The sequence below is a fragment of the Grampus griseus genome, assembly GCF_964374135.1.
Source record: "Grampus griseus genome assembly, chromosome: 20".
Taxonomy (NCBI): domain Eukaryota; kingdom Metazoa; phylum Chordata; class Mammalia; order Artiodactyla; family Delphinidae; genus Grampus; species Grampus griseus.
The window spans coordinates 19448496-19472642 of record NC_139014.1 but is presented as its reverse complement, the minus strand read 5'-3'; the positions used below and the strand labels follow the sequence as shown (position 1 = coordinate 19472642).

Here is a 24147-nt window from a genome sequence, read left to right as displayed (position 1 = left end):
GCAGGGAGCAGCAGAGGGCCAAAAGGGCCCCAGCATCACTTGACTCCAGAACCAGCAGAGGGCCCCCCAGAGACTAGGGAGCAGACGGCTTGGACCCAGTGTGGGGCTGCCGTCTTGGCCTTATGACCAGTCCAAGGTTCCAGAGGTCGTCGGTGTTCCTTCCTCTTCAGAGAAGAGGGTGAGAGGACCCCATCTCTCACGAGCCTAGTACAGACTAATCAGAAAACCCCAAAGAGGTGGTTTCTGGTGTTCAGAGACCCAACTATTTTCAAATACAGACTGCACATACCCCAATATGACCTGGAGGGGCTGGGGGAGAGGCAAATGCAAGGCCCTCAACTTCAACCTTGGTGAGGTTCAGCCCCAGCTCACTCTCACCCCACTCCACCCAGTTAGAGCAGTAACAGCTGGCCTCTTTCTCTTGGTTACCATGACCACCAACATCCCCTCACTTTGGGGGCGGGGGGGGGAAGAAAGCTTTTGTTTAACAAGATTTAGAGGTTCATTTTAAATTAACTTCAAGTAAGCTAGAGAGGCTACGGTCTGATAAACTCTGCCAGAGAAAGACAAGGAAGACAAGCAGGAGGTCGATCGATCGGCTGACTATATTGACAAGATACTGATTGGTTACATGTTGAAGAAAACATACAATACAAAATACAGAAAAAGTTGGTTCCATCCCCTCCCACTACCCCCCCTTACCCACCCACCCCCAAATACTCATCATTGTGATTTGGTCAGAACAGGGCTCAGAGCCAGAGGTCAGGGTGACCAAGGACGAGGGGGAAGGGGGCTGTGGGCAATGGGTTCGTGGCTGTCACAATAATGCTGTGGTAATGCTGTGGGTTCTCTCCCAGCTGTGAGTCAGGCGGTGGGGAGGGGACGCTGCAGCCTGATGACAGCCAGCTGAGGGAAGAGCTGCCTCCCCCTTCCCTGGCCCCTGGGGCCTGCCCCGTCACCCAGAACGAAGCGCACTCCAAACACAGTTAAGGATACGGATGCTCTTGCTGAGCCCGCTAATCAGCAAGAGGGAAAGAAGGGGAACTGCTCCAACCCCCGCCTCCCCATACACCAGGGTGGGGGGAACAGGGGCACGTGGCTACTACCGGCAAAGGAAGAGTGGGAGAGCAGTAGAAAGGGCAGAAGTGGGAAGAGCAGATCATATATATTAAAAAAGTGACTTAAGACTTAAAATTGAATTAGTATTTGTACAGAAAGGTGCAGGTGGAATAACTCACTCCGGCCTATGATCAAAATGATATGGAGAAACCATGGTGGGCCCCTCCCCCTGCCCCCCAGTGGTGGCCCGAGTCGGTAAGTGCGATTGGTTAGAGTGGATTCCAGTCGGGTCGTTGAGGCGGAGGAGGTGGGGGCAGTGGGCAGGTAAGGGGGGCTCAGTTGCTGCAGCACTGGCTCCGGCTGGCAGGGTTGTTCTCCTGGAGGTCCACTCCTCGGTTCCGGCCCGGAGCACAAGCTGTATTCTGGGGCTCGTTCTTGGGAAGCTTCTTAGCTGTTTGGGAGACGAGGGGGAAGATGGGTGTTTGTGGGGGAACCCTAGTACTCTCCCAAGTCCACTTGGGTGCCACCCAACATCCTGATGGGTGTGTGTTCTACGTGCCAAGTATATTTTGGGTCTTTCAGGAAACTGAGGCAAAGGGGTTAAATAACTTGCCCAGGACCACAGAGTTAGTAAGTGGCAGAGCAAGGATTCAAACCCACACAGGATGACTCTAGAGCCAAATGACCCCCAAAATCCTAAGTGGGTAGGGGGCCGGTGATGTACAGCTTTAGGTGGGTGGTACGCTGCAGGGTCAGGAAGTGAAGGGTGAGACTTTGCCCAGGCTTTAGAAACCTCTGGAGTGAGCGATCTATATCTGAGAGTCAGATGAAAAAGAAAACAATTTTATCAAAGTATCAAAAATGGTAAAAGATCTGTTGGTGAAGGGACCCCACAGACCTACTACAGAACAGCAGGCAAGTAACACACCCTGGTTGGGGGAGGGGAGCCGAGGCAACTTACCTATTGCCATGAAAATTTCATTCACGTTCATCGCAGTCTTTGCTGATGTCTCCATAAACAGCAAACTGTTGTCCTCTGCATAGGCTTGTGCTTCCTGATTTGGATGGAGGTGAGAAAGTGGGTGGGAGGGAAACACTGACAGTTGGCAGGGGCTGAGGCCCAGGATAAAAATCTTCCCTGATCACAGTGTCTTCCACACAACAGAGACAACACAGGGGTGTTCAGGCCTAAGGCTCCCCTGCTCTGAGCTCCCCCACTTCACATACAGCACCTCTCAGCTCACACACGTCAGCAGAAGTTTGACTCGGGTCTCCATAGGCCCATTCTGCCTTCTTGCTCTTCAAAATCACTAGGCTAGGAAATATTTCTAGAAAGCTATCCTACAAATACACTCGCACATTTGGACAAAAGTATGTGGATGTCGACTACGGCACTGTTTCCAGTCTTTTGCAATTACACACGACCTAGAAGTCCATCGGGTGGGGAGTGGTAAAAAAGTTAAGTATATAGTATGTAAAGAAAGGGATTCATACGCTTCTGCATGTTTCCAGAAAGACAAGAAACTGCAAGGAACTTGGGGGAAGGGAGATTGAGTTTCTAGGGTCAGAGACCCAAATTTCATCCTGTATACCTTCTTGTACTGTTTACAATCTCCTATGTGCACATATTACCTGAAAAAGTCTGTCTTTTTCACCATTTCGTTAAAAAGCCAGTTCATAGAAAAAATTAGCCGAAGCTTCTGCTATCCATATGCACACACACCCCACCACCACTGACAGAGAAGGCGGAGTGGTGGACGGCATCCCCTTTAGGCCCATGCTCGAGCCGTGAGGGGACAGCAAACAGAAGCTCCCCTGCTGCCGCCCAACGCAGCCCTTCACAAAGCCCGAGCAGCCTGGGGAAGCCGAGTGGAGCTGGCTCGTCCTCCCCCGGGGCCTGGTCCGTCCCCCACCTGGAACTCCACGGCTCTCTTGCTGGCCAGGTCGGCCTTGTTGCCCGCGAGCGCGATGACGATGTTGGGGCTGGCCTGCCTCTGCAACTCCTTCACCCAGTTCTTGGCCCGTGCAAACGTATCCTGGGGAGACAGGGCCAGAGCGTCAACAGGACGGAGCAGGCATTCTGCCCAGGGCTGTTCACTGGAGAAGCTGGCGCTGGCAGAGCCGAGGTGTCTAAGATGTCATCACCCTGAAGATTCTGGCGAGACACCCCCAAACACCAGAGGAAATGTGCCCACCCCCCCATTCAGGAACAAAGGGTCGAGAAGCAAGGGAAAATCTTTACTGTGTTGGTGATGTCGTAGACCACGATGGCAGCCTGGGCCCCCCGATAGTACATGGGGGCCAGGCTGTGATACCGCTCCTGTCCAGCTGTGTCCCAGATCTCAAACTTGACTGTTGTGTCGTCCAAGCAGACGGTCTGTGTGAGGAAGGCCGCTGGAAGAGGGAGGGCAGTGTTACCAGGCGCAGAGGGGCCGAGGAGACACCCTCATGTATCTGCACTTAGAAGCCCGAAAACCCCCAACCCGGCGGCCAGAGAAGCCGAACAAGGCAGGTGGAGCGGGCGCTTCTGTGAGTCGAGGGGGCTGGGGGTTGCACAGGCTTTACAGACCCAGCCAGGCAAGAGTGGGAGGAGAAGGGAAGCCTGCTTGTACTTCAGCCGTTTCAGGAGCCCTCTCTGAAGGACAGCGGCGAGGGGCAGGACAGGGAAAGTCTAGGAGAAGCCTGGCTCCAAGCACAAAAGGGTGGGCCCACGCTCCTCCTCCCCTCCCTCCCCTCAGAGAACAGTCCTAGCCCCTCCGTCTGCTCCAGCCCAGGGGCATGGCTGGCCTTCGGTGTCCTGAGGACACTCTCACACACACTCAGCCACGCTGGGGTGACTGAAGTACACGCCGTGCTACTGCCAGGCGGGGGCTGGGTGGCCGGCTTCCCGCTACCCCTGCCACCTCCAGGCACGCTGGCTAGCCGCCACCCTCGGCTTTGCCCTCGACTTTATTCCTGATTGGCTCGACCTTCAGGGAACACAGCGACCCCATCTCTGGCCTGAGGAGGCAGGGGAACACACGGCACTTGTGCACGTGCTTCAAAGGAGTCTCGCAGCTGGGGCTGGCAGGTGGGAGTCGCAGCAGAGGATCCCCACGGCTCTGTGCAGGAAGCCCGCTCTCCTGCCCGGCCCTCCCCCCTCCTCCCTGAGGGGCCTGGGGCACCGCCTCACTTCCCCTCTCCAGCTCCTGACTCCAGTGCTGCAGAGGCACAGAAGACTGCTGACACGGCCTATTTTGTTTCCAGCTGCCTGGAAACCTCCTGCCGACCAAGAGGGTAGAAAAAGGATGACTCAAGCCCAAGGTCGGCCCCAGCCCCTCGGGGTGTGTACTGGCCACTGAGGCAGGAGGCTGGGTCCAGACCCTCACGTGCTAAATGCTGACCACTGGGAAATCAATGACGGGCTCAGAGCTCAAGAAGGGGTAAAGGTCAGCTTCAGAAACACCAGCCCACTTACGAGGCCATTTCCCCATTCTGGAACGTGGGGGAGGCCGGGATAAATGCACTGCCTGGTAGCGGTAAGAAGAACCCTCAGAGAGGCAGACGCAGCCTCTCCCTCCCCAGGCCAGTGGAAGGGTGTACCCGGGGCCACACAAAGAAATCAAGAGACGGAACCAGGAGAGGAAGGCAGTTTTCGAATCTCAGCTAATTCCTACTAGATGCTTGTTGGGACTCTGACATGGAGACCAGCTGCTGGGTTTGATTCCAGGGCCCAGATGAGGCAAGGTGCTGCTGCCCCAGGCATGCTTAGCCTCTGGGCAGTCAGCTTCCCTTCTCCTCCACGCCAAGGCATTTCTTCCACTTCCCTGAGGCCACCCCCTCTCCCTTGGGCCCACTCACCTCCAATTGTGCTCTCCTGGTACTCGTGGAATTGACCCTTGACAAAGCGGAGGACGAGGCTGGATTTGCCCACTGCGGACTCCCCCAGCAGGACCAGCTTAAACTGACAGATCTTGTTCCCAGCAGCTGGTCCGTTGGGTCGTGCTGCACCTCCCCGACCCGCCATGGCCCGTCCCGCTGCAGTGGTGCCGGTGAGCGTGGGGGCGGGGGCCAGTGCTGTGCAAAGAGGCACTTAGTGGGGAGGGGCCTCCAACTGCAAGGGAGAAATCGGAAGTGCTGGGTTAGGCCAAAGACTGCCACCCAGTGAGCCCTCCCTAAACCACAGGTCACTGCTCCGCCCTGATGACCTGGCTGACTGCCTCCCCTCTCCCTAACCCCCTGCCCGGCTTCTCGCAAGTTAGGACACGAGCCCTGACTAGGCTGTACCACACATCTCCTGGCCCTACAGCCGTCCGACAGTAAAGGGAAAAGTGGTCCCCCAACTCTAGGCTCACAGTTCTGGGCAAACACACTGACCTCCCATCCCCAGATATGAACATTCACATACAAATAAACACCCACAGGAGAGGAATGGGCGTATGCCAGCCTGGTGACAGTTAAGTCAACAGGCAACACAGGGCACCAGAAAATGGCTCAGCGGACACTAGGATCTAGCTCAACAAACAGTTGACCTGCGTGCGGTCTGGTAGCTCAGATCACAGCCTGCCTCTGTGCAAAGCCAGAGTGGGTGCTGAGGCCAACCAGGGAACGGGGAGTCCCGGTGGGAAGCTCCTCAGACAAGGTGCTCGGCCAACCTCCCGGGCACTCAGGGACCAGGGCCTGGCCAGGTGCAAGTCGTTATCAAAAGAGCTGTTTTGTCCTGCCATCTCCGGTCTCAGTGTGAGGCTGGAATCAAAGCCTTATTTCACTCCCTCATCCTGAGCCTCTTCCCCCCAGCGCTCTCGTTTTTGATGGGCCAGAAGTCTCACACACATTAAAAAACCAAACACACACCACAGCCAGCGAGCTCTGCCGGCAGTCAGACAGCTGCCAAAGCTCCCTTTTAAATAGAGACCTCAGTTCCATTCTCCACTGGCAGAGGCAGGGCTGAGGGAGGACGAGGGGGAGGTGTGGGAGGGCGGAGACAAACACGGGTACCATGACCAAGACCTGCACACCCGGCAGCTGGTGTTCCTGCACTGACATCTTTTTTTTTTTTTTTTTGCGGTACGCGGGCCTCTCACTGTTGTGGCCTCTCCCGTTGCGGAGCACAGGCTCCGGACGCGCAGGCTCAGCGGCCACGGCTCACGGGCCCAGCCGCTCCGCGGCACGTGGGATCTTCCCGGACCGGGGCACGAACCCGTGTCTCCTGCATCGGCAGGCGGACTCTCAAACAGTGCACCACCAAGGAAGCCCCTGCACTGACATCTTAGTCACTCAGTCAGTGGTACCCTCGGAGGCGCCAACTTTTTTTTTTTTTTTTTAAGTTTTGGAACTGCAAAGAAGGATGAGGAGGCTATCTCCAGAAGCCTCTAGAAGACTTATACTAAAAGGTATCAGAACGTACACAGAATGTTTGACAAACGAGCACTGTGAGTAGGTACTGTGTCCTAAACACGCTGTGCGGCATTTGAACCTAAGCTGAGAAGAAAAGGTTTGGATGAGAATGCCCTGTGCAGAATAGAGTCTATGCAGGAAGGGTCTTCGGAGCAAGACAGCCCTGACCTGCCCCTGAACGCAGGGAGCGCGTTCCCTGACAGTCAAAGGACGGGGTGTGAATGAAGAGGGGAACGTTTGTGGGAAGCAATGGTCTGTGCTCATGCGAGAAGCAGGCACAGAGGGCTTGCTTTGTGCAACCTCAAATCGTTTCTCCACGTCCAAGTTCTCCCAGCAACTCATTTAAAAAGTGAGCTTCAGGAAGAGTGATTCACTAACCAGGAACAACAGTTTCCTTTCTGGACGGCACTAAAGGAAAAGAGGTTTGAAGCGGGGGCCACCTATTCTCCAAGAGTACAAGGAAGGAAGCATGGGGGGGGGAAATCTCAATTAGTGACAAGAAACGCCAGTTTTGAAATATTTTAGTTTAAGATGCTTTCTCTTTTCACCCCAGTCAGTGATGTTGGCAAGATTCTACACTATGGCCCTTGAGGTGAGGGCCGTGCTTTTGGCTTCTTTGCTGCCTTCCTCTCTATGTTCTGGACACACAGGGAATTCAAAGAGCGCTCACCAAATGAAATGATTTTCAGAGACAGCTAACATTTACTGAACGCCTGCACAACGATTATCTCCTTTAAGCTTTAAAACCACCTCCCATTTTTCAGATAAACAGCCTGCGCTCAGGTGTTAAATGCCCTGCTCAAGGCCACCCAGCACATGGTGACGGTGCCTGGACGCCAGCCATCCTCCCGGCTGTAGGAAGAACGGTGGAGGCAACGCCCACCCTCTGTGTTTGGTTTCGGGCTGCTGGGTGAATGAGAGACTCTTTTAGTGGCAGCAGCTTTGCTGGCCCAGCAAGGGCTGGCTCTGGCTGACAGTCACAGTGATCTTGTAGTCCCTGTGTATTCCTGCCACCAGTGGGAGGAGTCGCCCAGGGCCGGGCCAGGCAACAGCAATGATGGGAAACCACGATGGAATTACAGGTTGGTTATTACCACGCATCCACGTGACACATAATCTTGGCCAGGCGACAGAGTGTGGCTGGGGCACTGGAGAAGGAGGTATGAATGAGTGGGGTGAGGGGAACAGAGGTGAAGACTCTGATGCCAAGAAAACCAAAGCAGCTGGGGCTGAGGGCCACTGGGGTAGGAGGTAACCAGCATCTACAAGTCAAGAAAAACAGAGGTAACATCTAAGTCTCGTCCCTATCAAACCAGTGGGTTTCCAAACCTGCCCAGACAGAATCTGATTTTTTAAACAAGCCAGGAGAGACAAATAACTTTCATGCAGTGGTTCTCAGTTCTCAACCGTGTCTGCACAACAAAATCACCTGTGCAGCCAGCCCCCGGAGATCCGATGAAGGTTTGGAGAAGGGCCTGTGTCTGCATTTCTTAAGCGCTGTTGGGTGCTCCGCCTGGCGCAAACCGCCTGGTGACATGTTCTGCCTGGATGCTGGTCCTGCCCTCCACAGATACCTGAGCAGGCACACACAGCATTTTTTTATGGCCTGTTGCCTCGTGGTTTACCTGGACCCACTTAGTGATCACATGAGCAGAGGTCTTGAACCTTCCCAGACAATAAAGCACAGAGGAAGCGGATTGTGCCATGAAGGGCACATGGAGACATGGAGGCGCCTCAGACAGGCAAAGGCCACACTCTGAGCCCCAGGAAGCCCTATGCCCTCTCCTCCCAAGACTGGGAAGTCAGAGACGGAGCCCCTGGCAGGTGGTAAAGGTGAATTCACTGAGCTTGCCTGCTGTCTGGGGGAGGCAAGCCCACTGTGGGAATCTTTCCTCCTGAACCAGCAGCTAGAGTTACCCACAGGCACAGTCAAATGATGGAATTATACCCCAAAATGGCACAGTAAAAGTCTTCTGGTTTTTTAATAATTTTTTTTTTTTTTTGGCCATACCACGTGGCTTGTAGGGATCTTTGTTCCCCGACCAGGGATCGAACCCGTGCCCCCTGCATTGGGAGCACGGAGCCTTAACCACTGAACGGCCAGGGAAGTCCCCGGTAAAAGCCTTCTTTCAGACCAAAATCCAATTCCCTTTAAGAGCTAAAGCTGTGGCCAAAGTTCCTTATAAGATACAGAATAGGCCAAAAATATATATATATTTTTAAAAACCAGTTTCTCCAGCACCAGGAAAAACACACAAGTGGGATGAATTTCCTCCTGGATATTTTCATGAAGCTGCTGAAATGGGTAGAGCAGCACCTCGAGGGCCCCTCCTTGCCGTGACCCCCTCCGCCACGCTCCAAATCAGAAACCTGGTTTCTTCAGAGGCCACGAGAACAAGCACCACTCCCAGCCCCACGTCTTCACAGGAAACGGGAGAGAATTCGAGGACGGGGGCACCCTACACCTTTCCCCACGGGGCACATGAAAGGGCAGAAGGGATCGGAGCTCCTAAACACTCTGGCCCGTGAACAGGCATAATGGGCACACACCCAGCCCATCCTGGGGCCAAGCGGGGAGAGAAAGAGGAGAGAAGAGCGGGACGCTGCTCTTCCTTGCTCTGGACACTGTAGGTCAGTGGGTCTCAAAACTTTTCTTCATCAGAATCACCTGGGGCGTTTAGAAAATAAGCCTGACCAACTGAATCTAGAATCTCTAGAGGTGCAGTCCAGAAATCAATGTTTTTAAAACAAGTTCCCCAGGAATTCCCTGGTGGTCCAGTGGTTAGGACTGGGTGCTTTCACTGCTGGGGGCCCGGGTCCAATCCCTGGTCAGGGAACTAACATCCCACAAGCCGTGCGGCGTGGCCAAAAAAATAAAATAATAAAACAAAATAATCCCCAAGTGATTCTAGGAGGCTGATTTAAGCCCAAGAGCTGCAGTTGACACAGGAAGGAGGGAGGAATGTGAGAAAGGCGCCCCCCAGATGGGTACCGTGGACAATACAGGTGGATCAGGCTGGCGGTGGAGACTGGTTCCTGGCTTTATTCAACACCTGAAGCCTTCTCCAAGATGCGAGATCCTGCTGGAATGTTGCCCCTCCCCCCAGCCTCCACTCGAAATGTTCACCTTTCTCTTCTCTAATCCATGAAGTCACCCACTTCATACTCTTTGTCCTTCTGGTAAAGAGTGAGCAATTCCAGCTGGTGGGTGTCTCTCTCGTGCTTCCTGTTTGCTTCGGAGACTTCCTCTAGCTGAGAGTCCCGGCACAGCTCGGATAGTGAGCAGATTAAGGAAACCAACCAGATTTTGTTTTGGCCAGAGGCTGGTCTGCTCTAGACTGGCTCACTCAAGGTTAGCCTGGGGCCCCCTGGGACCAGGACAGGGAGCGGAGTGGGGAGGGCGTGGTGCGGAGAACCCAGCAAGCCCGCCCAGGGCCCCTGGAGGCGGTTCTGGCCGGTGGCTCTCCAGCTACACTTTACTCTGGATAAAAGCATTCCTGAATATTTAACACCCTGAGAGCTGGGCAAGAGGACATCAGAAGCAACCTGTTAGCTTAAAGAGAATAAATGAAAAAATCAGGGGACACGGGAGAGGTAATTAGGTTCAAAAGCTAAGGTAGAAGACATTAAAACGCTCAGAACAGCAGGGGAGATGATTTACCCGTTGACTCAAGAACACAGCTCATCCTCAACGGGAAAACCACCACTACTGGCACCCAGGACCACAGGGAAGACTCACAGCAGGACTACGCAGGCCTCGAGCTGGTTGCAGAGACAGAGGAAAGAAGAATCGGAAGCAACACAAGCCAAGAGCCCCATGAGGTCCCCACGCTCCTTCCCAGCACAACTAGCAGTCAGGACGTGGGAGGCTGAACTGGGTTTGGTTAAAGCCTGGCTCCACCGTTTATTAGTTAAGTGACCTTGGCCAAGGCAGATGAGTGACCGCTGTCAGCTTCAGTCCCTTATCTATAAAATGGCATTACTTAATACCAGTCACACAGAGTTGTTAAATGAAACAACACATGGTGTGCATGGTACAGTGCCCTCCTGAAGGTGAGGTTCTAACGAACGGCAGGGTTGTTATACTAAGAGCCTAACTAAGTAGCTTTGACTCACTGGTTGTCAAAGCTCAAAACTCCTCTTCATAACTACAGAGAAGGAGATGGAGGTGAGGCAAGGTGACCTGCCCAGGGTCACAGCCAGGTGGTGGCAGAGCCCGAGCCCAGGACTCATAACTCCAGAAAGGCTCCACCATCAGAGATAGAAAACCCAAGAATATTAATAAGGTCATCACATCCACTAAGAATAATGGGGCCACCACCTTCTGTCTATGCTTTAATAAAATATGGCTTTTAACCATGGGAAAAGGAGTTTGTATCAAATTTAAAAAACACGCTGCTGGATGGAAAAGTTCTATATCTTGATTTGGGAAGTAGATACATGGACGTCTACAAATGTAAAAATGCACTTAAGATTTGTAAGCTTCGGGACTTCCCTGGTGGCACAGTGGTTAAGAATCCGCCTGCCAATGCAGGGGACACGGGTTCGAGCCCTGGTCCGGGAAGATCCCACATGCCGCAGGACAACTAAGCCCGTGAGCCACAACTACAGAGGCTGCACTCTAGAGCCTGCGAGCCACAACTACTGAAGCCCGTGCGCGCCTAGAGCCCGTGCGCGCCTAGAGCCCGTGCCACACAACAAGAGAAGCCACTGCAGTGAGAAGCCCACACACCGCAAGGAAGAGCAGCCCCTGCTCACCACAACTAGAGAAAGCCTGCGCGCAGCAACAAAGACCCAATGCAGCCAAAAATAAATAAATACATTTATTTATTTAAAAAAAAAGATTTGTAAGCTTCACTGTATGTAAGTTACATGTCAATAAAAACGTTAAAAATGCTGCTGGTATAGAATTTTGCATACAGCAATGAAAAATTAAAGCTTAGAAATATGATACCAATCTAGCTCCCCTGTACATAAAATATTTTCTGTCTTAGTATAAAACAATTCAGAGTAAAGACTATGAAAAAGGGGCTTCCCTGGTGGCGCAGTGGTCAAGAATCCACCTGCCAATGCAGGAGACACGGGTTCGAGCCCTGGTCCAGGAAGATCCCACATGCCGCGGAGCGACTAAGCCAGTGCACCACAACTACTGAAGCCTGCGCGCTAGAGCCCGCGAGCCACAACTACTGAGCCCGTGTGCCACAACTACTGAAGCCCGCGCGCCTAGAGCCCGTGCACCGCAACAAAGAGTAGCCCCCGCTCGCCGCAACTAGAGAAAGCCCATGCGCAGCAACGAAGACCCAACGCAGTCATAAATAAATTAAAAAAAAAAAAAAAAGACTATGAAAAAGATGCTGTCTGAATTAGAAGAGGGCCAAAAGAGAACAAAGATACCCAAACAAATAAGGGGCAAGAGAGCAGGATTCACCATAAACAAATGTGCCTGCTGCATACATATTAAGAATATATTTATTGTTTGTACTTAACTGTGAGCTAAAGAATTTTAAAGTTGTTTAAAGCTTCACGATAGTAAAAAGAGAAGCTGACGCTTGTCTTTTCAGCAGGGAGAAAGAGGTTATGATGGTGTGATGCTCTGCACTCCCCAACCTGTCCAGAGCGTATCTGCAGAGGGAAAAGGGGTTTAGGGGTGGAATCAAAGAGAGGGGTGTCTTCCCTGTGTGACCAGGACTATGGAATTGCCACACAGAGAGCCTGTCTCTCACCTGGAGCGTGTCACAGAAGAAGCTGGGCCCTGGAAGCAGAAGCTTAACGGTGCAGGTTGAGATTCGGGGAGATGCTGACAGGGTGTGTCAGGCCAGGGCTGTAGCCTCTTCCCACCAGTAAGTAGGGGGCTGAGGGGAGATGGCAGCAGGAGAGGAAGGGTATGCTGCCTTTACAGAGCCACAGCACGACAACTCCCTTTCCAGGGGGAAGGGAGGGAAATCATCCCAGAGGGGGCCTGAGAGGGAGAGGGGGCCCCCTACCGCTGGGGCAGGCCCTTAAATCTGCCCCAGCCCGCCCAACTCCCTTAACTGGGAGCAGTTTCACTTCACTCCCCTTTCAACAGTAAGACTCTACTGGGGCTGAGTGCCTAGACTCCTGCACCACAGTGACGCCTGTGAGCATGGAGTCCATGAACTCCACCAACACCTGCAAAAGGGGCCAGTGTGCAGGAGCACCAAGAGGCTTAAACCCTGGATATGCATGACCGAGTGGCCCTTGCCCGGCGTCCGGGCTGAACCTGGAACTGTGCCAGGAGCAGCCAGCCAGAGCACAGCTGCCGCTGCAGCCCTCTCCCTTGTCGGGAAGACCAGCTGTGTCGCTCAGCATAGATGCCAGGCCGAGTTGGGTGGAAGCCACTCTTGAGGACAGACCCCCAGCCTCCCGCGGCCCTGCCCCAGCAAGAGCACCAAGAAATCCTTGTCCGATCTCCAAGCTGCTTTCTCAGCTCTCAACCACAGACGGGCTCCCTGGAGAGGAGGAGAAGCAGAGTCAGCGCTAACTTTCAGGCCCAGGATGAAAACCTCCAGTCCCTCTCTTCCTGTGCCCATGGGGAGGAAGGCTGCTGGTGGGGGCAGGGGCTTATCTACAGGGATCTGCTGACACAGCCTGGCCGTTGTGGCTGCCCATACCATCTGTGGAAGGGCCCCGGGATTCAGGGGCAGCTCTAGGGTTCTCATTCACCGGCCCTGCTGGCCACAGAGGAGCCAGGCGCTTGGGTGGTGGGGTCATGGGGAAAGCCAGCCAGACAGCGGTCTGCCTACAGCTGCACCAGGCAAGGCTCATGCTGCCTACTGATTCGAAGAGGCACCGGGGGGGCTCTCGGCCCTACGAGTGCTACTCCTAAGAGACTATCTCCCTAAGAGGGCCTGGCCTCCGGCTCAGCGCACCTCAGCCAGCAAGGCTGTGGCAGACTCTCCAGGCCCATGCGGGGCAGCTCTCTAAGAAGCCTCAAGCGAAAGCCCAATTTGAAGTCTGGCACTTTCGGTGGCACAAACCCACACACGCATCCAGCTACAGGGTACAGGGTACGGGGTGCGGGGGGAATGGGACCAAGGCTGTGTGGTGGCTCACCTCCCCCCCACTGCCCCAGCTCTTCACCTGCTGGTGCCAGGTAGAACACAAAGATAGCTGGACAAGGCTCAGCTTCTTCCCTGGCCACAACCTATACCTGCCATGGCCCCAGGATGGAGCACAGGTCATGCGGAAGCCAGTCAGGACAGTTGCAGGAGACCAGCTGACCCACAAGCCTCACCATTACTCTGTGTTTGAGCTGTTTATGCTCACGCAGTTACTATTTCCCCAGACGGTGCTAACTAGGATCTCAACAATACAGGGCCCATTGATCCCTCTGTCTTGGGAAGGTCTCTGCAGGGGCCAGGAGTACCTGCCTGAACAGCTGCTGCTTCTGCTGCTGCCCCAGGCCCAGAAAGACTCTAAGAACCTCTGCTGAAAGTCAGGATCATCAGCAACACCTGTTGATCGAGCTACTCATGCCAACAACTGACACCTCTCACAAACCCTTCCTGTCTTTACAAAAAAACAGAAAGTCAGTTTAAGTTACCACCCTCTTTGTTTTGCCCTCAGCTCCTAAACAGAGAGCAGAGGGCAGAGGTCATGCTTCAGAGGCAAGCAGGGGAAAAGAGAGTCAGGTATCAGATCTGGCAAAACCAAATTCCTCCTGCTCAGACACCACACACGCTATGGTCAGAGGCTGCCCAACCAACGAGAAACAAGGTCAAAGTTCCTGCTGTGGGATCTGAGGGATGATGGCTGCTCTCAGGAGCCCTGGTGCCAAAGAACAATATTTTAGGCTGATTTTTTCTTTCTTAAATATTTTTTGTTTTTTTTTTTTTGTTACGCGGGCCTCTCACTGTTGTGGCCTCTCCCGCTGCGGAGCACAGGCTCCGGACGCGCAGGCTCAGCGGCCATGGCACACGGGCCCAGCCGCTCCGCGGCATGTGGGATCCTCCCGAACCGGGGCACGAACCCGCGTCCCCCGCATCGGCAGGCGGACTCTCAACCACTGCACCACCCGGGAAGCCCTCTTTATTAAATTTTTGTCGAACAAAACGTAGAAGGGTGAAGTGAAGAAATCAGGCAATGAATGGGTTTCAACAGGTTTCGATGAATGAATCACACTTCTACTTCATAGCCCCAAATCTTCACGACTGTTGCGGGTGGCAAGAGGTTGGACAACTTGGGGGCTTGAGGGTTGGGAGTGAGAAAGTGAGAGAAGCTAAGGGCATGTTGCAGATGAAACGATCATGCTACAAAATTCGCAAAGGCAGACTATGGGTTTCCCTTTAACAGCACATAACATCAAACCTGACACACAGTGGGTGTTCATAAATGGGGTGCAGCCCGGTTAGGTCTGGCAAGTGAACGGGGCAGCTGAAGGCTTCAATACACATCCATCTGCCAGACAGTTTGGATCCCCTAACAGAGCCATAGCCCAGCGAAGGGGACACCTCGCCACCCCAGACAGGACCTCTTAGGTTCCTTCTACACAGGGGTGAAGAGCACAAGTGCTGGAGTCAAACTTCAGTTCAAGTCCTGGAGCCACCACTTCCTAGGGTGACTCTGTGTTGTGTCACTAAACCCATCTCCTCCCGTGTAAAATAGAGAGATGAGCATCACCCATCTCCCAGGGCTGCTGGGTAAAGGATGCACCGAAGACTCCCAGCAAAGGGCCTGGCTCAGAGCAAGCGCTCGACAAATAAACGTTCGTGGCGGGGAAGTCCCTGTGAAGTGGATTCCTCGAGTAAACGTTCAAACACTATTTATTCACATATTGCTTTTGCTTCCCGTTTCCCTGAACCCCATTCCTCAGTGCCCCTCATCTGGAGAGAATGCTGAGTAGGACAACAGCTCTAGTCTGAATATTTTTGTCCCTCTCCCAAATGCCTATGTTGAAATCCTAATCCCCACTGTGATGGTATTTGGAGGTGGGACCTTTGAGAGGTGAGGCCATAAGGGCAGAGCTCTCATGACTGGAATTAGTGCCCTTTTAAAAGAGAATCCCAGAGCGCCCTTGCCCCTTTCATCATGTGAGGACACAGCAAGAAGTCGGCAATCTGCAACCCGGAAGAGGGCTTCCACCAGAACCCAACCATGCTGGCCCCCTGAGCCTGGACTTCCAGCCTCCAGAACTGTGAGAAATAAATTTCCTCGTTTATAAGCCACCCAGTCTGTTGTAATTTTGTATAGCAGCCCAAACAGACTGAGACAACAACTTTCACCAGTGCCCTAGAAAAAGGAGCAGCTCACAGCTGATGTCCTATGTCCTGTCAACAACCAGAACCTTCTATTCTCTAGAGACTGGCTTCCAAAGCCACAAGAATGGAGGGGGGGGACGACCACCACCAACCAAAAAAAATCAACAGTGAGTTAAAGCCCCTAACCAGGCAAGTCATGAACTCTTAAAAAAAAACAAAAAACAAAAAAACCCTACAACACAAAACATCTTAAAGCCCAAATGCCGTTCCTTCCATTTCAAAGCCTCTTTCAGGAAAGGAAAGGAGTTCCGTGGTGGAGAGGGGGAGGGGACAGGACTAGGACAGCTGACAAAGACACCAGAGTTCCTTTTAAAAAACAGGCTGCAAATGCTAGAGGTTTGGAAATTGGTGTCATTAATCACCACAGCCTTTGGAGCGGCTCGGAGAGCAATTTGATGACTAGGAGAGCAGCCAGGGTTAGGGAGGCCACCCACACCCTCCCCCACGCCCTCCCCCACGCCTGGGATGCTTCTGACAGAGCCACCTGAAGGGGACACACACGGAGCTATGAATAGAAGGCCAGAGGCTTGTAAACCAACTCCTGTTAAGATCCCAAGTTAGTGTTTCCAGCAGGGCTCATGTTACACATCTTCATAAGGATGACAGTACAACGGAAGGATTTAAGCTATTCAATGATTCAGGATCACAGCTCAAAGTGACAGCCTGCCCTGAGCCTGCCTGGAGCCACAAACCCTGCACGAACCCTCCCAAAGGGGAGGTCCATTTTTGAATGGCAGCAAAAGAACGCTGGCCCAGACCACATGGACTCGCCTACCAGACCTGGAAGGTTTAGCTGGAGAACTTAGCACCTGAAATACTCAATGATTATGTACCTCACCTTCCCAACTGGATAGTAAACTCCAGAGTAAATAGCAAATCCGACCATTTTTGGATCAGTCAAAAAGCATGAGGCAGGGGTAGCAGAAGTATGGAGAAGCAACCGCCTGCCATTGGGGTCAGCTCCCAGGAGTCTCCAGGGGTGGATTTCCCAGGCACAGCTCCACCTCACCTACCTCTGGAGGCTTTGGTGACTACAACTAACCATCAAGAGGAGAAATAACATAACTCTGACCACGAAACTCCATATCAACATAACTGAGAGGAAGCGTTTGCTAAAAAGGGAGTGGCCTTGGACAGCCAGCTGATTCCAGGACCAGGGCAGGAAATACACAAGGTAAGCCTGGAGCATCTTGTAGTGCCAAAAAGTAAGGAAGTGCTAACAAAAATGAAAACAAAAAACCCCAAGATGATGCGGGTAGGTCAAAGGGAATGAAAAAGCTCTCAATGACCAAAGTTGGAACAATTTGAACAATAAAATGAAGTAGTACTGGATTATAAACCAAAGTGTAAAATAAATGCCCACGAGTTCATAGTGATATAAATAATTGAATATATAAATGGGGGAGGATAGACAAATCTTTTGTGTACAAGAACTCCAAGTAATTCACGTAGATACCCTGCCCTGGAGGAGAGGAGCCTAACTCCCCACCCCTCAAGTGTGGGCTACACAGAGGGACTGCCTTCCAAGGAGGACAGCACAAAATGGGGGAGGGGAGACAGTGGAGAAGCCTGACAAACATCGCCTCAGGACTCCCGTGGTGGTCCAGTGGTTAAGAATCCATCTGCCAATGCCAGGGACACGGGTTCGAGCCCTGGTCCGGGAAGATCCCACATACGGCAGGGCAACTAAGCACGTGTGCCACAACTACTGAAGCCCGTGCACCTAGAGCCCGTGCTCCCTAACAAGAGAAGCCACCGCATTGAGAAGCCCACGCACCGCAATGAAGACCCAGCGCAGTCAAAAAAAAAAAAAATCGCCTCAGCCGGGTGACCAACGCTGACGCGGACAGCGCTAAGTCACGTTGGCTGTACACACCCCTGATACGATGTGGTGAGAATGGCTCTGAGGTCTTCCTCCCGCAAACCCATAGCCCCAGTGTAACCGTGAGAAAAACATTAGACAAATCCCAATTGAGAAACACGCTATAAAACATGACTCCTCAATACTCCTCAAAACTCTCAAGGTCATCAACATCAAGGAGAGCCTAAGACACGGTCACAGCCAAGAGGAGCCTAAGGAGACATGACTAAAGGTAAGACTAACTAAAAGGTAACGTGGTGTCCTGGATGGGATCCTGGAACGGAAAAAGGACGCTAGACAGAAACTAAGGAAATGTGAATAAAGTATGGACTTTGGTTAATAATAACGTATCATAACTGGTTCATTAATTGCAACAAATGTACAATATAATGTAAGACGTTAATCACAGTGGAGACCAGGTGTGGCGGTTTGGGAGGAAACTCTACCACCTTTGCAATTTTTCTGCTGGCACCCCCCTTGTTAGGCCCACCCTTATTCAAGAATGAGCCTTGTGCAGATATGCGAAGGAGCATCCAGGGCCCAGAGCTGAGTTCACTTCCATAGACCCTTGCCCAGCCCTGACCTGGGGTCGGTGCTGCCAAACCACACACAGCTGTGGGGGCACACTGACCAGGTACACGCATGCTGGAAGGGGGGTCAGCACACCGTGGGTGGCCAAAGCCATGCTGCCTTTCCTGATGAAACTGTGCCGGACAGAGAGCTGTACCCTCTGGAAATTTAGTTTGTGACCTGTCTCCACCCCCTATATCATCTGTACTGTAGCGTTCATCCTGTTTACCTGTCCGCTCTCTTATCTATGAGCAACTCTGCGGAGGATGGACGAAGAAATGGCTCAGACTTTGGGATCGGAGGGACGTGAGCATGAATCTCAGGTTCACCACATCTGTGCTGTGTATGTTAGAGGAAACGGGCAGGCGTTTGCTTCAAGGGGAGGTTTGAATGTCTGCCCTTTCCTTGGACAACCACAGCCTACTATGCTGGGTGTCACAGTGGGACTGGACACAGAGATAAAACAGGACACGATCGGTGCCCCCACAGGGCTCACACACTAGACAAGGAGGCAGACAAGGAGCAATGAGAGGAAAGTACAGGGAAGAGAAAAGCCCTCAGCCTCCTTCAAGGGAGGGGAGGCTTCACAGAGGAAGTGATGTTCCAACTGCGCTTTGAGAGAAAAGCTGGGAGATGCTGCTCCCAGGCAGGAGGTGGAGAAGGGCCTTCCGTGCAAAGGGAAGAGCACGCAGTTAGCCCAGAGACAGGGTGAGGAGGGATCCGAGCACAGACTTTCTCCCCCGGCTCTGCCACTCACTATGGAGTCCCCACCGTAACCTGGGGACTGAACGCAGTACCTTCATCCTGGGGCTGTTGCGAGGATCAAAGGAGAGTGCCTGGCACATCGGAAGCAAAACTCAAAAAGTTTAGCTTTTATTTGCATTATTGTTCCTATATACAAGAGATGGGGATGTTTACTCTGAAAACTAATCTTTTATAGAACCAAGCTATTAATGCAGAGAACTCCTTAAGAAATATTCCAATTCTCCCCTGCCAAGGCTCTTGAAAGCACTATTACCTGGGTTGGGGCACATCCTAGTTTACAAATTCTACCTGAAATGGCCCCAACAAAAGTATCCCGACTCAAGTTGGGGGAGAGAAAATGCAAACTTCCAGGAATCTGGGAATCGAACCCAAAGCAGCCTGCTGCAATCAAAATATTGTCCTCAAGTTTCCTGTTTTAGCTTAAATACATGCAAACTTTGCATTCCAATCTGTAATAGATCCAGGATTGTTCTGGTATAAAAATGTTGAAAACTGAGTAAGACTGAAGTGCCTAGAAGATGCAGAGATGTGTGGCTCTGAGTATCCACTGGGTCTGAGAACCCCGGCGGGAGGCGCACAGTCATGGTCTTAGCGTTCTCTTCAGTAAAATGGGAATAGAACCCCCAACAATTCTGTTTACCATCTATGGAGCAAGACAGTACGGGAACCATCCATCAAGCCACCGAGCATCCCAGTGAAAACTGGCAGAAATGTTGACTCGGAATCCTAGGGATGAATTATGATGTACCTTCAAAACTCCATGGACCTCGTGATTATCTATCCTGTGCCAGGGAATGGACTAGCTTTACCCTTTGTTTCTAATTCAGCAAGATATTTTGTATCTCCATTTCACTGGAAGAAAGAGAGGCTCAGAGAGGTCAAGTAACAAGCCCAAGGCCACGCAACTGGTAAATGAGGGAGTCCAGATGACAACTCAGGCCTGGTTGACTCTAAGGCTCTCGTGCCTTCCACCCCACCACACCGCCTCTGTTTACCAGGCAAGGGTTAGAAGAAGAAGGGTCTAAGAAGTACCTGGTTGGTGGGGCTGAATTTAAATTTCTGACCTTACTCTGTGTTTCCATGTAAATTCTAGTGAAAGGAGCACCTGATAGATAGCCACATCCTTCCCACTAGAAGCAGTAGGCAGCACCAGAGGAGAATTGCGGGGGCTAAGCAGAGGCCAGCTCCACCAGTTCCCTGTGCCCTTCACCCTGCCCAGAGGGACCCCTGAGTCCACTCACTTTTACTTTCATTTTCTAGCCATCCTGACTTTCAGTTTCCCAAGAAATTAATAGCATGCAGATGTGAGCAAACTCTCAGGCCCTGAAGAGTACTGACTCAGGACCCATAACTGCCATGGTCCCCAGAGGCAGAGGAGAAAGAAGACAGGAGGGTGCGGTAGGGCTGGGGAAGAATACCGGAAGCAGAGGAGGAGTGCCACTGATGAGGATGCTAAAGAATCTGACCTGGGCCACTGCTTGCTCACCCGCATGTCCATTCCCTCCACAAACAGACCAAAGGAGGACCCGCTATCAGGCAAGATGAGGCACATCTAATCCCAAGACCCAGCTCTACCATTTTCTAACTGTGTGATCTAAGACAAACTACTTCCATTCCTTCAGCAGCATCTCTAAAGTGGAGATACAATTCCCACAATCTCCCAGGAACACATGTGAGGAACCCATGTGAAAAGAACTTGGCAACTTTAGACTGATTTATAAAAATCAGTTGTTACCACCCTTCTATAGTATAAAGGCAGAAAAAGACCCACTGGTTGTAAGAGGCAAGCAGGAGAGGAAGGGCATCACAGGGGAGGGGCTTCTGGCCCACACACAGCCGTCCCCCTCTCTGCCAAGCAGTGGCAGATCTCTGCTTGGACTCTATAATCTGTGCATGCCAGAAGTGGCCACCTAACCAGTCAGGGCACTGGCGCCTTCCTGTCTCACTGAAAGGGAGAGCTTCTCCTTCAAAAGCTTGCTTTAGAATTAGAGCTGGGAGATCAAGTCCAGACAAAGAAGGTCCCCTTGGAAGGCTGGCCAGCCTCATCCTGGGACTCCCAAAGAGTTCCAGAAACTACAGCCCACTACTGAGGAGGTAAGTTTGGTCAGAGACCAATGGCCGGTGAGTAGAGGCACAGACTGACCAGATTAGAGAAACCAGGTTGGCCATAGAAGTCTCCAACAACGCTCCAAAGAAGTCCACAGAGAGCGAGCTTGTGATTCTACTGCTGACTCTGACAAGAAACTTTTTTTGTTGTTCCATAAAAAATGAAAGGAGTACATCCCAGGCCTAGCTCAAAAGTTTGCAGGAGTCAGACACTGGTGATTGTCCAGAAGAGGTCAAAAAGCTCTCAAGACGAAACAACTTTAACACTTATAAGTAGCATCCAAGGGCAGTAAAGATGGCCCAGAACACTGAAGAGATACAGAAATTCCCAAAGATTGCATGGCCTTCCCTCCCTTCCTCCACTGTAGATAGCAAGGGTCAGTCATGGCCTCAGAGTCAGGCTGCTCTCATTAAGGTGCAGTCTCTGGCCTGTACTTTGGCCACATAACAAAGAACCTCCCAGCCTGGTCTGAGACAGCAGCCATTTCACACACCTAAGTCCCAAGCAAGGGACAAGGATCAGATGTCAGTACCGGCTGCCTCTCGGAAAAGGTGGGGAGCATCAGCACTTTGTGGCATGTGTGGGAATTCCTTGGGCTACAAAAATTTGCACATTAAGGACCCAGAGGTGCCACCACAGTGGCATCAAGTTAATCCTCTGCAATCTACAACTTACTTGATCAAGCCCAGAAGGGAATGGAGATAGACCCTAGGACTAAAAGTGGTGTGACCTGTTGATCAGGGAGGTGAGCATGTGTGTTTAGGGTGGGAAAGAGATAGCCCAGGACTCTTCAGTTCCAGACTCCTTATTTTTGGTCTTTTTTCTCTTCTCTAAGGACCAACAGACAGCAGTCCCAAGAGGAGCAGTCCCTCTGAGGCAGCCTGGAACCACTCACGGGCTCTGGGAGGACAGGGCTGAGACTCCAGCAAGGGGGGAGGAGGAGGGGAGAGAGATGATAATGAATGGGCAGATCTATCCTGATCTTTGTGATCTGTAGCTAGGATCGAGCAAACCTCAGCTAAATTGTTCAGAGGCAGGAAGAGCCAGAGATACACTCAGAGAACGACACAACACAACCAGAGGACAGGGCTGGGGGCTCAGGGGGCAAGGCACGGAGAAGACAGCTCATTCCTAAAGAGTGACCCAGACTTTAAACTCTGCTGAGATCCTGGGTGGCTCTCTGGCTTGAGGAAAGAGAGGAAGTTAAGGAGTTGTGGGAGCCGTCTCAGCCAGGACCCCCCCACCCCACCCCGCCCCAGCCCCAGGAAATCGAGATAAAATTCCTCTAGGGCTGGAGCGACAACTGTTTTTGTGGGACGGGGCGGGGCGGGGCGGGGTGGGGGGACGGGCTGGGGACAAGAGAGGCGACAGACAACACTCCTGGCTACCTCTAAAAGAGAAGGGGGACAGGCTCTTTCACACCTGACAAAGATTCCTCCAATTCTGGGAGCAGAGGGAGAGGAACTTAGGGTCTCTCCCTCCCACAACCGGACCGGGACAGGCCAGAGGAGAGCCATAGGAGTTTCCCAAGGCTCACGAAGGGCAGGTAAGGGAAGGAAAGAAAAGATCTCCCCCGCTTTGGCTCGACGCCTGGGGAGCCCCTTAAGAGGGGGCTACGGGTCGGGGGAGGGGTCAGTATCCCCCTAAGCCAGGGTTGGGCGGGAGGAAGGGCCGCCCCGGAGAGGCTTCAACACGAACGAGACACTGCGTCCCAGGACAGGCACACTCACGGCGGCTCCGGGGCGGCGGCGTTACTTGGGGCCGGGGCTCGGACAGGCTCCGCTCCTCTCCCCCCAGCGGTGTCCCAGGCTCCGGCCTCCACTTCCGCCTTTCAGCCGCTCCGGATCCGGATCTCCACCTCCAACCCGCCCCTCAATACTCCCAGGCGACTGACAGGGCGGAGAGACCAATGGGAGGCACTCTTGGCCGACTCACAGGCGGTCCCGGCGTGGGGTGCGGGAGAGGCGGGAGAGCGCGCGCGAAGGACGGCGGGACTTGTAGTTCGCAGCGTTGGGAGGAGCCGGTGGCCGCCTGGGATTTAGGCTTAGGGTGGAGCCGGCGGCCGGCTAGGCGGAGCCCGGCCGGGAACTCTTTAAGGCCAGGTCTGCCGACCGCGTCATCACGGATTCCAGGCGCCCCGAGGGGAGGCGTTTGGCGGAGCGTTGCAAGAGTGCAGAAGGCTGTGTGTGCAGAATTGGGAAAGGAAAAACATGGTGTGAATGAATATGCACGTAAGGCCGCGTGGACCAGCCCTAAGCGCTCCCTAACGCGGAGAAACCCCTGTCCAAGCTTTCGGGCCAAGTCAGTTCTGGGAGCCCGACTGTTGGGGACATTCTGAGATGAGAAAGATGATGGAAGCGCTATAGAAAGGGCTCTCTGGAGGCTACTGGGTGGGATCACAGGGAGAGCTCTTGCTACTGCCCAGCCGTAAACCGGAACCCTCCGTCTTTGGCTCAACCCCAACCTCCGCCCCTGCCCCTGCCTCTCTCCATCCACAACCAGAACCGGCCCTTGTCTCTGATGCCGAATACTGAGTCAGACCACTTCTGCCTTGTCGCTCCCCATACATCCATAAATGCAGATTGGAACCACTTCTGTTTGTCCCCACTTTGCCCTTCCTATGGATCAGGACTATTTCTATTTTTTCTGCTCCCCTCAGTATGGATTAAGACCACTTCTGCTTCTGCCCGCCCCCGACCCCCCAACACAGACCAGCATCTCCTCTGCTTCTGCATCCCACCCCCAGGGACACTACTCGGAACCTGTATGGAATCAAAGCTCACCCTATAGACAGCTGTGGGCCTTGTTGCTATGACGCCAGCCAACACCCATCATACTCTGGAGCCTGAGCTGGAGAATCGACCTGCAACCTGTCTGGGACAACCTGCCACAATGCTGCCCACATCTGGTCACCAGGGTACCTCTTTCTAACATCCATAACACCCACCCCTGCAGTGATCATCAGAGAAGTGAAAGCTAAGAAAGAAGAGAGACCTTAGGAGAGCAAAGGGGATGGGGTAGAGCAGGATTCCTAGCAGGTTCTTGGCTGGTGACAAGGGCTTCCTCCAGACCCTGCTGTACCTAGCTTGCAACAGGTAGAGGATCGGTTAATGCAGGATTGGTGGGGAGTC

At 52.9% G+C, this 24147-nt stretch overlaps 1 protein-coding gene across 2 annotated transcripts; it reads right to left on the bottom strand.

Moving 5' to 3' along the window:
• Positions 1-586: 586 nt before the first annotated feature.
• On the bottom strand, positions 587-22856 carry RAB5C (RAB5C, member RAS oncogene family). Of its 2 annotated transcripts, XM_082679503.1 has the most exons (6): positions 22747-22856; positions 4900-5152; positions 3302-3453; positions 2973-3095; positions 2021-2114; positions 588-1510 (listed from the first exon to the last, which is right to left on the bottom strand). In XM_082679503.1, the coding sequence occupies exons 2-6, from the start codon at positions 5063-5065 to the stop codon at positions 1395-1397; spliced, it is 651 nt and encodes a 216-aa protein (XP_082535629.1). In that variant the 5' UTR covers positions 5066-5152; positions 22747-22856; the 3' UTR covers positions 588-1394. The 2 variants fall into 2 exon arrangements, with proteins under 2 accessions (XP_082535630.1, XP_082535629.1); XM_082679504.1 differs by lacking the exon at positions 22747-22856 and having other exon boundaries at positions 587-1510; positions 4900-5090.
• Positions 22857-24147: the final 1291 nt, after the last annotated feature.